The sequence below is a fragment of the Siniperca chuatsi genome, linkage group LG13, assembly GCF_020085105.1.
Source record: "Siniperca chuatsi isolate FFG_IHB_CAS linkage group LG13, ASM2008510v1, whole genome shotgun sequence".
Taxonomy (NCBI): Eukaryota; Metazoa; Chordata; class Actinopteri; order Centrarchiformes; family Sinipercidae; genus Siniperca; species Siniperca chuatsi.
The window spans coordinates 15914797-15928752 of record NC_058054.1 but is presented as its reverse complement, the minus strand read 5'-3'; the positions used below and the strand labels follow the sequence as shown (position 1 = coordinate 15928752).

Here is a 13956-nt window from a genome sequence, read left to right as displayed (position 1 = left end):
CTGGGTTTGGTTCCTGGCATCCTGTTGTGCTTCAACTCTCTGTGATTTATGGAGTTTTGTTATACTATGATGCCAATAGTTTAAAAGAGCAGGAAAATAAGTACAGGGCTGTAAATGTTTGTTTATTGCTACTGATGGGCCTGATTATGATTGTACCTCTAAAAAGTTTAACAATACGTTTTAAATACATTTCATTAGACCAAAGGCTATACATTTAATTCAGCACATGAAAACCACCAAAAAAGGTCAGAGCTACAGGTTATCATTTCTCTGCAGTGGTGATAAATGGAGGATTAAGACAGGATCTAATCCTGTCATTGTGAACTTTTCAAAGAGGCAGACTAAAGTTATAAATCCAGTGTCATTTCTCACCTGCCTTTGTATGACACTTAGCTATTCTCCGAGACAAAAATGTAAACATCTGTGTAAAATATGATCATCAAGAGGAGGTCACTCACAGTTCTGTTTGCATTACCCCATTATTTTTACAACCAAACTACAGAGAAGAGGTTCAAAAATGCAGTACTTTTGAAGAGGCCAGAAGAGATTGGAGAAAGGTCTGCATTTCAAAACAATAAATGGTGACACAAATCATTCTTATGCCTAACTAAGCAAACAACAGTGTAAACAGAACACAAAGTCATTGTAGAGAAAATAAACACTATCCTTGTTATGGATCTTCTTGAGAAATGGAGAGATGCTCTTATAGGTTGGATCTTATGACCACATAATCCTGAGGGCCAATCAGACGACAGGTTGAATAATGACATGGGCTAGAACATGGCCATAAATCAATTATCTCCTGACCTGATGATGGCGTGAGAATGAAAATCCCATTTGGGCAGAGCATGAGTACTTGGTTTCGTATATGTGTGTGTGTGTGTGTGTGTGTGTGTGTGTGTGTGTGTGTGTGTGTGAACACCTGTTTGTCCTTGTTATACCTTCACAATTTCAGCTATTTTGTGGAGCATTCCTTATATGATTGCCTGAGGACAGAGACGGATGGAGGGAGCAGATTGGTGGGATGCATGTTGTCCACAAGACTTTAGGGAAATACAAGGCATCTATTTTATATGCATTTGAGCTAGACAATAAAATTTGATTTCTACTGCTGAAGGCAGGATGGATCAGTGTTTTTACAACTATGTACATGCGTTTTGCTGGTTTGGGTTTCCTGTTTTGCATATCTACAGAACAGACATTAGTCCACTCAAACAAAAAAAAAAGTATTTTTACCTTACAAAAAGGTGTGTACCAGGATCTATTTCAATGTGTTTAACTCAAAATTGATGTGTGTTTGTGTATCTATGCCTTATGCACATATCATCCTGAAGCAAGTGAGTATAAGAAGAGTGCAGTAAGAGAATCAGATCCAAGCTAGCCAAGCCCAGAGCCATCCCTCCTCTAGGGGAGTATTGGCTTACAGATAGTAGCGGTGGTCTTATCTTCCCAGTTTATTTATCAAGGGATTACCCGGTAAAGCCAAGGGAACTTTCTCAGCCTCCTCTAACCCCAAGCGCATTGCACTGTGGGATGAAGGGGCCTTGTTTGTTCTGTGAAGACCCCCCTCCTCCACTTTTCCATAGTTTGTGTGCTAAATGTGCATACACACACAGCCTGGTCGTCTAATGCTACAGACTGTTAAACTCTAGGAACAGTACTATATTTGTCAGCACTGCCAAAGTGAACAACAGCTAAATACACTTTCTAGTAGAGCTCAGAAATTCTTACAATTTGCAACAAAGATACACAGATCTTTCCTCTACAGCAGTTGGCCAAGTCACATACTGAGATTGTGTTTTATTAACTGTTCCTGACCTTAGCTAAAACAATATCCACTTTTCAACCAAGCCTTAGATATTGTATTCATTTCTCACAATTATGTATCATAGGGCTGAATGGATGGAAATGGAATATCAGCTCATAGAACTACAAACCACTGGTTCTGTGCCATTAGTTGTACTATTTGAAATTAATTGCTGGAACTCACTTAAAGCTTCTTTGCATTGTCTCAGTGGTGTACATTTATGTAAGTTCAAGTGTAAATGTGCATGTATATGTGCAAATGTACATTTTATGACTTCACCATCGCAAGAAGCGCAAAACTGCATATTATCTCATTCATATCCCTGAGAATACCTCCTGGGACTGCTGCTAACATCCATTATCCAAACCACAGTCACTGTCATCTCAAGATATTTGACACTAAATTTTTTCTCATAACCATGAAATATTCACTAACCAGTAAAACTTATCACATAAGTAAGTGACAGTATTAAACACACTGCCCTCAAAGACAGAAATCAAAAGCGGCAACAGTGCTTTCCTTCTCTTTGGGTTTAGTTACATGATGCCACCTTTGAAATGGGAATGTCATTCAATATGAATGTTTCAATGAGAGTTATGTACAGTAACCAACGCAATTAGCTTTATTTGGTTTTTATTTCATTGCGGTTTCTAACTAAAGAAGAAAAAAAGCAAAAGAAATGTGATCAGTAGCCAAGTAGCGGGAACGCAAAGAGAACACCAGGCCGCTAGTTCACATAGTGGTGGGCTCTCGGACCAGGAAGATCCTTGTTACTTGGCAACATGGTTGTTTATGATGTTTTCTCCAAAGAAAACCCAAGGCATCAATTTTATTTCAAATGACTGGAGTTTTTGCCATGGAGCATTACGATAATTGTGTTTAAACAAGTAACAATTTCCATCTAATTGCAACACATATGAAAATAGAAAGGGAGGGCCTGCTATTTGTGCCGGAGAAGGGTTTCCATTTCTATTTTCACAGAGTACATTTTTCATTAAGTTGAAATAAGAGAAATCATCAACAATCTTAGACCTACTGTTTCAGGTGCAATATACTTTATAAGGCAAGGAGTCTTTCAGGTTTATCTGTTTTTGTCTCATCCAAATGACAAAAAAAAGACATAATTACATGATTTGATGAGGATCAACACTGGATACTATGTGTGACAGTTTGTTACAATATACTGCCATCCAAGAATAACTATATATATATATAGATCCTTGATATATATATATATATATATGTAGCAAGGATCCAGCCAGATTAAAAAGTTTCCCCTTTTATTTACGCATTAAGGCGACTACTTGAATTTCGCAGACTAGCAGTGTTGTGGTGGAGGGCTTGAGGTTAAGGAAGCAAGGTTGAGAGTGGAAAGTTGCCAGTTCAAACCCTGGACCATCTGGGAAAATCTGGGGGGGTTAGTCGAATAAGGAAGTCTCTCTCCTCCCTCATCAACACTTTTAGGCTGTGTTTTACGTTTAACCACACAAAGAGACAGATGTAGGCTTTAAGGTGTTGAGTTTAATCAGACCATTATGGCCTCAAACAGCGGTCAACCCAGGACTAGGACAGCAATAGAAGAGACAGCAAAGTAATTGTAGAGTCTACTAAAAAAACAACATGCCTGGGTTTCCAAAGATGATCTAAAGTGGCTCTGGGTGGAGCAGGCAGAGATTCTATCAAATGCTGATTATCTACAATGAGAGGGTTACACTTTAAATGATGAAGAATGCTGTGTGTAGAGCCAGTTATTTACATAAATTAGAATATATAAGATAATAGATGCATTTCTTACATATGTAGCTACATATTTGAGGATGAACTGTTGTTTGCTGGTTAAGATTTATGATGAATTTAATTGATGATGTATCGGTAGAGAGTGTTCTCTGTGATTAGACCTCTTGATTATAGTGAACTACCTAGTCTTGAGTGACAGACAGAAAGTAGCATATGTGTGACTCAAGGATGGTACAAAATTATTAAAAGGCCAACAGACTTGTTGATACGACTACATCATCTGATAATGTTAAGCCGATGCTGTAAACAACATTCTTTTCACGTGTGTGTGAAGTAACACTTCAGTTTTTTTGGTCAGGAAAGATTAAAGCTGGTGTCTATGAGAGCAGGCGGCAATTAAAGAAAAACTGCATCAAAGACAGATGTTTGTGTCATTTGAACTGTAAAAAGAAAATTCATAATCAATTAATTAATTACTGAATACAAAAGAAAGCAAACATCATCAGTTTATGGGTTTGGATGTGTCCTCAACATTATGTATTCTGGAGATTATAATGTGTTGTAGCTTTAAGAAAAAAACTAAAATAGTCTTCAGCCTATTTCGCCGTAAAAGCATTCAGCATACGTATATAACACCCCCTGAACCACTCGTGGGTTAATTGTGACAGCTTTCCACTTAGTCTCTCCCAGAAAGCCTTGAGTGAGAGAGTTTAGATGATTTACAACATTACTCTTCTCCCCTTGCCTTCTTTTCTCTCTCTTCCAGCCAATTCTTAGCCATTGCCATATTTTTAGGTCTCTCTTCATGCTTTCTAAATCACTTTGTCTCCATCTTTCTCTTTAGTCTTCACTCTGCAGTCTCTGTCAGTCAGTCACACCCCCGTTTTTCTCTCTCTCTAATCCGAATGATGTCAGTACTAATTAAAGAGAGACTCAGTCCCTCGTATATCACAGTGAAAAGTCCTTGAGATTCCAATCAGTAAAGAGAACATTGCGTTTCTCTCTCCACTATGAGCCATGTTTACCCTGATTAAATCACTCACAGATGATCTAAAAATGAGAGGCTCTCATTTTTTCCTTGTAAATATGGGTGTTACTTTGGAGTTTGTTGACAACATTTGTCCATCTTTGTAAACAAATTTACGAGAATTACAGACAGAAAATGTGGCAAGATGTCTCAGAGGATTCAAGTGGTGTTACACCACAGAGATGGAGGAAAAGGCACAGGAAAAAGAGACAGACGAAGGTCAAGTGAGTTCATCTCGTCTGTGTCTGCGATATGGTGGACATACGCGTGCACAAGCAAAGAAAATAAGCTTGTGGATAGAAACTTTGGGAGTCCACGTGTCCATTTGAAGCCTTCCAATGAACCAGCAATTACCACTAAAATCAAAACACAGATGCAGTAGGCATTCACGTTAACTTCACAGCACCAGCTGCATGATATCATCATGCCAGTTAGCTCAAGTTTAAAGGTGCTCAAATACCAGGCCAGTGAGCACCCAAGCATCAGGTGAGGCTGTTGTGAGACACATACAAGGATGGCAGGGGGGTATTTAAAGGGTGACAGAGAGGTATGGGGAGAAACATGGAGGGGTAGGAAGGAGGGCTTACAAAAGGGCGGGGGTGCTTTAATCTAGAGGCACAATTATTGAGAACCAAATGGTCAGAAAGGACTTGATGAGCAATCCCAGAGAAGAGATTTTTCTGAAAAAATTGCAGTGTGATATTGAAACAGTTTATAGTTGACAGAACCAATATTACATGATGAGGTGTCCTGATTTACTAGATTATGGACATGGTGGAAGCACAAACTCTGCATTATGTCACAGCATTTTTCTGTGTCACAATTTAAATTTATTGCAAATTAAATTAAGGTCCAGGTTGGTCCAGTGACACACTGTGACTAGTGTAGCGAAGACCTATGGATACAAGCTTTGTTGCTGATATTTATTAGTCTTGTCAACGACAACGTCAACATATTTGTGCGCCTTCAACCCTCTTTCTTTTTCCTATCATCTCTCTCTCTGCTGTTATATCTTATTCTGTGCGAAACAGTCCATCTGAATAGCAGACCTCAGGCTCTGAGGGAAAGCCCCACATCATTTAGTCTCCCTTCTGTGAACATTTCATCAACCTATAATCAATTACAGTACATATCTGAGAAATTACATGATTTCTGAAATTATATGATTCCACCAATCCAAGTCATGGGTCACAGAGAAAAATAATATACTAAGGACCACTGCTTTATGTTCAGATCCAAATTTAATGGCCCAGCAATCAATCATATGGCAATTACTCACTGTTACGACTGCATTTTTCATACAGAGAAGATTTTTTTGTGGTGTTGAAGGCTGCTGCATATTATCAGCAGCAAGGCAAACACCAAAAGAGGAGAGCGGTAAAAGATGTGTGAGGGTGGATGAGGAGAAGAGAGGCTGCACCCACCATCATTAGCTAATGGACCGCTAAGTAAGTCAGTCAGTCAGCTTGAGGGTTAGATAGAGTGCCAAAGGCGCACACAACTTAGAAAGATGGGTTAAGCGTATAGATTTGCCATGAGCACATTTTGCGTCAGCTACCATTCTGCTAACAGTCTCAAATATTAGATTCAGAAACCATATATAAAGGCCTGAACCTGTATAGCTAATCCTTTTATATAAGGTGACATCCAGAGGTGTTGTCAGCAGCTGATGTCAGTGTATCTCAAAAAGTTTAAAAAACTCTTTCTATTCTTACCTTCACTCTTAGTTATCATTCTTTTTTATTATTTTGTTGTTTATTTGATAGTAACAGTGCAAGTAACATTATATTACATTATTTGAAATATAGTAGATATTTTGCATAACTCCTTTTTCCAACCTGCACAAGTACAAAATGTAAATTAAATTACATATACAGTAAAAATTACATTATATATCATCACAGTGGTACAACATCAAAGTGACCTGTAGAAATGCAATGTCCTTGAATTGGCACACTGGTAACTGGTAAAACATTATTAGCATTCAATTATGTTATTGCCAGTAAACCTTAAAATAACTGTGATAAAGACTAACTAATATGAGCTCTGGTTACATATTAGCTACATCTGTAATGATTTTAGTTAACTTTAATTCATTTGGCAGTGTATGCCATATACCTTCTTCACAAAAAATTACAACTGCCCAAAAGTAGCCTAATTATCTGAGGACAACTTATTTAAACATCAACAAATGAGTTAAGACAAAAATCAGTGCATGCATAAATACTTGATCTATCTGTAAGGGTAAGTAATGTCTAATTATTTTACAGCAACTACAATTAACTTTATCTTTACAGTGCTAGCAATGTCCATGTTTATGTTTATGTTCAAGTACCACTGTTATCATACAGTATACAAAAGTACAGTAATAACTATTTTTATTCTGCAGCATCTTCAATTTCCTTGTCTTGTTTTTATTCAATGGGAAACACAGAAACTGTGTTTGATGTGAGATGATGCTAAATTAGTGTCGGAGGTATGGATAAAATTCTCTGTTAGTGTTGTCTATGTTTTTGTCTATCACTAAATTGACCAATAAAGGTGACACCATTACAATTAAGCAAAAAAAATCATGAAAATTCAATATTGCCATAAAATATTTTCTTCTCATTGATTTGCTATGTTGCCGATAATGGCATGACACATTCCACAGAATTAACAGTACGGCAAAATATCTGATGGTACATACATACAGTATATATCATCATATTGCCCAATCCTATGCTGAAACCATGAAAATAAAGGGCTGCAGAGAAGGGGACAAGGAAAGTAAAATAAGAAACTGTGGTAACAACAAAGTTTGTTTTCACACCAATGATATTCCTTTATTTTATTGAGGGATAGAGTAAAAGAAAAAGCGCTTGCCATGTAAGCCGCTGCAGTCTGTTGAGGTGCCGCCGTGGTGAATGGAAACCTTCCAGTCATCCCACTGGCCCTTGTTTCCATTATCTAAAGGCCCAGGCTGCTATTATCATTCCTCCATAAGACTGTAATGAGAAGTTGGGGTAAAACCAACAAGCGAATAAGGTAGACCTGCATTTAAACTGCTCTAATCTTGACTGGTACTATTTTCTCATAAGCACACTGTAAAGCTCTCAGAGCAACTGAGTCAGTGAGTGAATGAATGAGTGAGTGAATGAAGGTGTGAGTGAATACATGCTTACATGATTTATCCTAAAGTCTACTCATCTTCAGCAAGTACAAGACATAAAGTTCCCCTCTAGGTCATATAAGCCATATAATTTTTATGACCATGCCAATAAACAGCAGTCTGTGGCCTCTCAAGCACAACCGCCTCCGGAGGGAGAAACTCTGAAATTAATTCAACAGGGTAGCATTCAGAGGGAGAAAACCTCACTAATCATTGGAGCTACCATTTCCACTGGGGCCCAATAAGAGTAGCCACTTTTACTGGATATTTTCCAATTTTCTCCTAATTGTGTCTACTCGACATAATCCAGCCCCAGGCTCCCCCAATATCCATAACCATAACCCTTTCCCTTTGACCCATGTTCACGCTCCATCTCAATAAGAGCAGGAATGTGTTAGAACAGAATCTATCCTTCTGCTGCCCTACATAACTATCAATAGCTGCCTTTCAGTCTCACGTGTGCTGCTAGTATTGTCACAGGGTGGGCCACACATCTAGGCTCCTTACAGGACTTCTAAAAACCTGATACCTGCACACAGCGTGGCAATGTGTGTGCGTATGTACAGTATATGTGTTATGACCCAGGTCCTACCCTATGACGTACTGCAACATATAGTGCAGACTCTGTGTAGTCTGCTGCTCTCTAAGTGAAAGACTAGAGACAATAATTGCTTTAATAACATCTCCATATAATATTCTGACTCTGCAAAAAACAGAGTTACTTCTTAGTACTTGACTTCACACATACAGCAAGTTATAAAAATCAACAGAAGGTTAAGCAAGGTATTTGCACTTTATTTCCTTCGCAGTAGGATAGTAAGGATAATATATAAGAAAATTGGGTGTTTGTCTGGGAGTGGGGTATATAGGGGTGCAAGGGTGAAGGTGGCTGCGCTGACACAGTAGTTGTGCGCTGGAGACTTAACAGTTTTCCTTGACAGGCCACTGTGGGTTTATAAAAACATACTCTGATTTAAAAAGGCCATGGTTTCGAGGTAATACATGGTAATAGGACTGTGTGTTATTCTGTGTGTGGGTATGTGTGTGTGTCTGAGCATAAGTGAATGAGTAGACTTAGTTGATCATGTTTGCACTCTAGCCTGGGTGAATGCCTTCGTGAAGCAATGAGAGCGCAGAAAATGAGAGCCACCAGTGTGCGACTGGGGGCCACCTCCTTTATCAGCAACAATTCTTTTGGCCCTTTTTTCCAGCTGGCTGGGTCTAGTTTGTATGGCCTAGCTGGAACCCTCAATTCTGTCCCACTTGTCCCCGTGCTGGACTCCCTGCTCCAGGCTTGCCTGCCACCCCATGAATACCAAGCAGGCATACACACACATACGTACATACACACACGATATAGAAGCTGGGTCTCTCTCGGCATAGTTGTATTAGGTCAGTCTTTAAGCCTGGCAACCAACCCTCCTTTGTCTGCGCGTGCATATGTGTATACAGTAAGTGTCTATGCATTTGGATGTGTGTGTTTGATGTGAGTGTTTAATGTAGAATCATTCAGGCTCTGTGATGTTCCTTCACAGCTTTAAAGGACCATACCAGTGGTTTTGCATGTTTAAGCCCATTAACTACAAATTACTTATATTTTATGTTACTACCAACCATTTCCCACTAGAATTGCTATACATTTTTCAGTTTTACAGTTTTTCCACCTTCCAGATGGACATTCATTTCAGTTCATTATGGTACACTATGAAACTTTACTTCTAGGGGGTATTGAAGCTTACTTGACAAAGATAATCTGTCACAGTGAACACCTTGTCATAAATAGTTTTTGTCTTCATTGTTGCATGCTGATCATTGCATTTTTATGCAAGAAATTCAGAATGAGATATGAGAATGTGATAGCAAAGACTTGAGATTTGGCTTGCAGTCACAAGATATGTTGTTAGGAAACTAAACCCACAGGACCAGCAATAATAATAGTAATGGCACTGAGTGCATTGTAATCTGTCTTTACAAAATAATGAAGTGAGCAACCGTCCCAGGAGAAAAGATACAAACAAATTACAAACAAAATTGAAGGGCCATAGGTTCTGAATACAGACATGCACACTAATTTTACAGAGGAAGTTCACCTGAACATTTGATTCTGAAAAATATAAAATTCTGCAAAACACTTAGCTAAGCTAAGGTACTGTTTGTTTTGGAAGATGTCTTGCAGTAATGTACTGCAGACAAGCATTACAGCACAGTAAAGTACAATACTGCAATGACATTTTTCAGTAATGAGTAATGTAAGGGATTACAACATGAAATTCAGTAATTACATTACAGTTAGTAATCCCAGAAATGCTCCATTACTTTGACATTTTGGGGTGTGTGCTTGTTTGCTTGCCAAGAGTTGGATGGATGGATGATATAAATTTTGTGCCTGTGCGTTCAGTGGAGAAACTGATCTGGACCTGTTAGCTTGCCGCAGGAGTTTAGGTGGGGGGAGGCAGCTAGCCTCTGCCAAAAGAACAGAACTCAGTGATACCTCAGTAAATTGTTAATGGGCTAAAACATGCTGAACCAAGTGGTATGCTCCTTTAAGTAAACCTGGCCAGCACACTTTTTTTTCACTAAGTCACCACAATAATCACTAGTCACTGTGAGAATAATGGACATTAGTTAATTAGAAGACAGCAACTGTACATTAAGTCAAACAAAATAGCCAAGCTGAAGTTTAATCCACTAACTGCTTGCATATTATGACTTCTATAGTGTCGTCTTACACTTCCAGTCCAGCTATTGGAACACTTCCAGTGAAGACTTGTCTATAAGTGGTCCCATTAAAGATGCAGCTGCACCCTACATAACCCTGTCAACATTTGAAGCATTGTTCTTCCCTTCTCTGGTCCCATATTCAACACAGTTCATGTCACAGAAAGCTATTGTGAGTAACTCAAAGTGTTGACAGGATATGAATTATAAAAACTCATATAGGTAACCCGTCATGGCCAACTAATGTGATGGAGAGAGGTAGGGATGAGGATACAAGAGACACAGACTGGGAGAATAAACAGAAATAACAGACTATTCCCACAAGTCGGGGAAGTCAAGTTCAGCCACCTATTCAGTAAAGGGGGCAACTAAAGGTAGTGGAAGCATGATGTCCAGAACTCTCCAGCTCATGCCCAGGGGACACACATTTATAAGTGCTCTTATAGATTAATTTAAAAACACTGAATACACATACGCTGTGTCGACAACCATGCCTGAAATTTAGCGGAGAGAAGGAGATGCAAGGAGGACTGACATGCCAGTGAGAATTTAGTTACGTTCCTTTTAATGATGTACATAAATCTCTGCTGATCACCTTCTGCTCCTTGGTGTATGACTCATGTTACCTTACATCGACATGCATGTCTCCACCTTTTAATTTTGGTAAAAGTCGAGTACCGTATAAATTGCGAAGATAAAAATCATGGTGTATTGTATTTACTGACAAAGCTGATTTTAGATTGTATCTCAAATTATAGATTTGATAGACTATTACATAGATTTGATAGTTTACAGTTTTACAGCAACAGTACATTGTTTTAAATTGGAAAATTAAACACAACTGCCAACTCTAAATGGATTTTTTGTTTATTCAGTATAGTCTAACCACAACGCTTGCTGTGAACTTAAGAATACAAATCCAAGATAAATTGTTAAACAAATGCACAATTTTCACTGTACATTTAACTGCACTATTCAGTCTGGCAGTCATTCATGAAACTGTCTTCGTGTTGTGAACATCCAGCTTAAAACCGCATTTACCATAAGGCATATGGTAGTACTCACAGTCCCAAATCCCCATTTTATCCACAACTTCTCTCATTTTCATCATAGTCAATGAGGAATTTATAATATTCCCCTACAGTCAGAACCTAAACAACAATGGTGATTTTTAGCTGCATTGCCATTTTGGAAAATTAGTCCTTCTCTAGCCTCAGCTCAGCCTGCCTTTCTTTGGAGGAGACAGAACTTTTTTTAGTATAAACATAATTTTTCTCTGAATAGTTTCAATACTGTGCAAACATTAATGTAGTGTGCAGGGTTCTTTGTTGCATTGGTGGAAAAAATAGCTCATAACCCACAAGCAGCCTGCAAAACCTTTCCAATCAATACACTGAACATTGCCAAGGTATATGCATAAAACAAAGATGTTAAACAAAAAGGTTTGGAGGCTTTTTGCATGTGCCATTAAAGCTGCTGATCTAGTGTGTACTCACTGTGGCAGTGATGAGTGGACCATGGAGCTGTGCATACAGTAAGGCCTCATTAACGTGCTCCCTAACCCCGAGCAGGGCTAGTTCCAGGTAGTGGTGCCCAGCCATGGCGTGGGTTAGTTGCTCCAACAAGCTGGTATACTTCCTCCAAGGCTGATCCAGTTCTGACATGCTGGCCAAGCAGCCTCGCATTACATTCAGACAGTAGCCCACGCAGGGTTTGATAAGCGTCAAGCCTCTGCAGTGGGAGCAGTACACCATCTTCACCAGGCCTTTCACACACTCTTTGCTCAGGCTGACATGTTCGGTGGCATTCATCACCTCCAGACCCTCTTCCAGGGCCAGGCCCAGTTGTCGCCCGGTTCCCAGTGCCCCAGCCAGCTCTTGGGCCATGATGGCGGGATGAGGTCCAAAAGGGTTGACGTCCTGCCTGATCATACGGAGACAGTCACCCATTTCACTGCCCATCATCATGCTGCCTTCAATTCCTGGATTGATGAGCCGTGTGTAGGCAAGTGGGAAGAGGTTGTTAAAAAACTGGTGAACTGCCACCTCCACAGAGACGTTAGTCCCGCGGAGGTAGAGGGAGAGTGAGGAGAAGAGTTGGTTAACATGGGGTAGGGCATGGCGGGACAGGGATGAGTAGGTTCCCTCCAACAGAGAACTCAGGTGGCCCTGAGAGAAGGATAGAAGGTACTGGAACATGTCTGCAAGGAGAGCAAAAAACAAAACACAGAGATAAGAGATAGAAGGAAAGACAAGGGCAGATGACATTTTATAATAGAGGAATATTGAAAATCATCGATGACATGACCCACAAGCTCTTCAGGAAGTGGGTAAGGCATTCAAAATGCAAACACATATCCAAACCCTGGCTCCTAACCAGCTAAGCTTAGCTTGTGTGTATCAGTAAGTTGGGTTGAGAAACCAGTGTCAAGTTTCCCTATAATGCGGTTGGATATCAATGTGTATGAAGTCATCACACCAATAAGTATGTCTTAAGTAGACAGTGTCTGCCTGGAGAGAGAGAGAGAGATAATCCTGATATGAGCAGCAATCGCAATAAGTTTGCATTTTCTGTAGCAAATACTGTATATTTCAGCCTAACACTCACACACACGCACAAACACACACACACACACACACACAACAGTTGAGTCATCAAGTTCTTATGTCATTTCCTGGTGAGCAAGTGAAGCTGTAAAGCAATCAGTGATGTCAGTGCAGAGGCTGATTAGTGCCAGTGAAGTGCCACTTCTTGCTAAGCAAGGTACTGTTACAGAGTAGAGAGACGGAAATGACAGAGGGTGAGCAGGGGGAGGGAAAAAAAGACATGAAACTTTAGAACAGCTTGACTCCCTTCCCCATTCACTTTCTCTCCTTTTTCTCCAATATACCCTTTTACCTATCCCCATTTCACTGCTGACTGACAGTGACAACAGTTTATTGTTGAATAAGAGTCTACTACAAAATTATGTAAATATTAATTTGATCAAAAATGATCACATAGGAACAGACAAATGGCCGGTCTTGCTTATTACCATACACAAGGTCACTTCTACCGTACAGCCTAACTCATCCTTTTGTCCCACCATCTCCTTCACCACCAGTCCACTTAATCTTGTAACCTTCTGTCCTGTTCTCCTTCTCAGCAACTCTCCACACATTCTCGTCTGTATGCAACTGTGTGGGACTGTATGTACACGAATATGTGTGCACGTGTGTGTGTATTTGTATATGCGTGTCCTGGACACAACCCCCCTCTGGGGTGTGATGTCACCTTAAAAGCATGCCAGGACATGAAGGAGCAGTAGCAACTGTAGAGAAATTGAGAAAGGAAAAAGAGGGTGCCAACACCCAACCACCACCACCACACCAAACACACACCACCAAACACACACACACACACACACACACACGCATATACACACATACCAAACACACACACACACACACACACACACACACACGCATATACACACATACAGTACATACATTAAATTAAAAAAAATAAACATAAGCC

At 39.7% G+C, this 13956-nt stretch overlaps 1 protein-coding gene across 3 annotated transcripts in view; it reads right to left on the bottom strand.

Moving 5' to 3' along the window:
* gpc5c (glypican 5c) overlaps nt 1-13956 on the bottom strand; it is a 103463-nt gene that overhangs the window by 65655 nt on the left and 23852 nt on the right. For all 3 annotated transcript variants that reach the window (XM_044219921.1, XM_044219922.1, XM_044219923.1), the window contains exon 3: nt 11937-12640. In XM_044219921.1, the coding sequence (XP_044075856.1) occupies nt 11937-12640 (704 nt within the window). The remainder of the gene's footprint in view (nt 1-11936; nt 12641-13956) is intronic.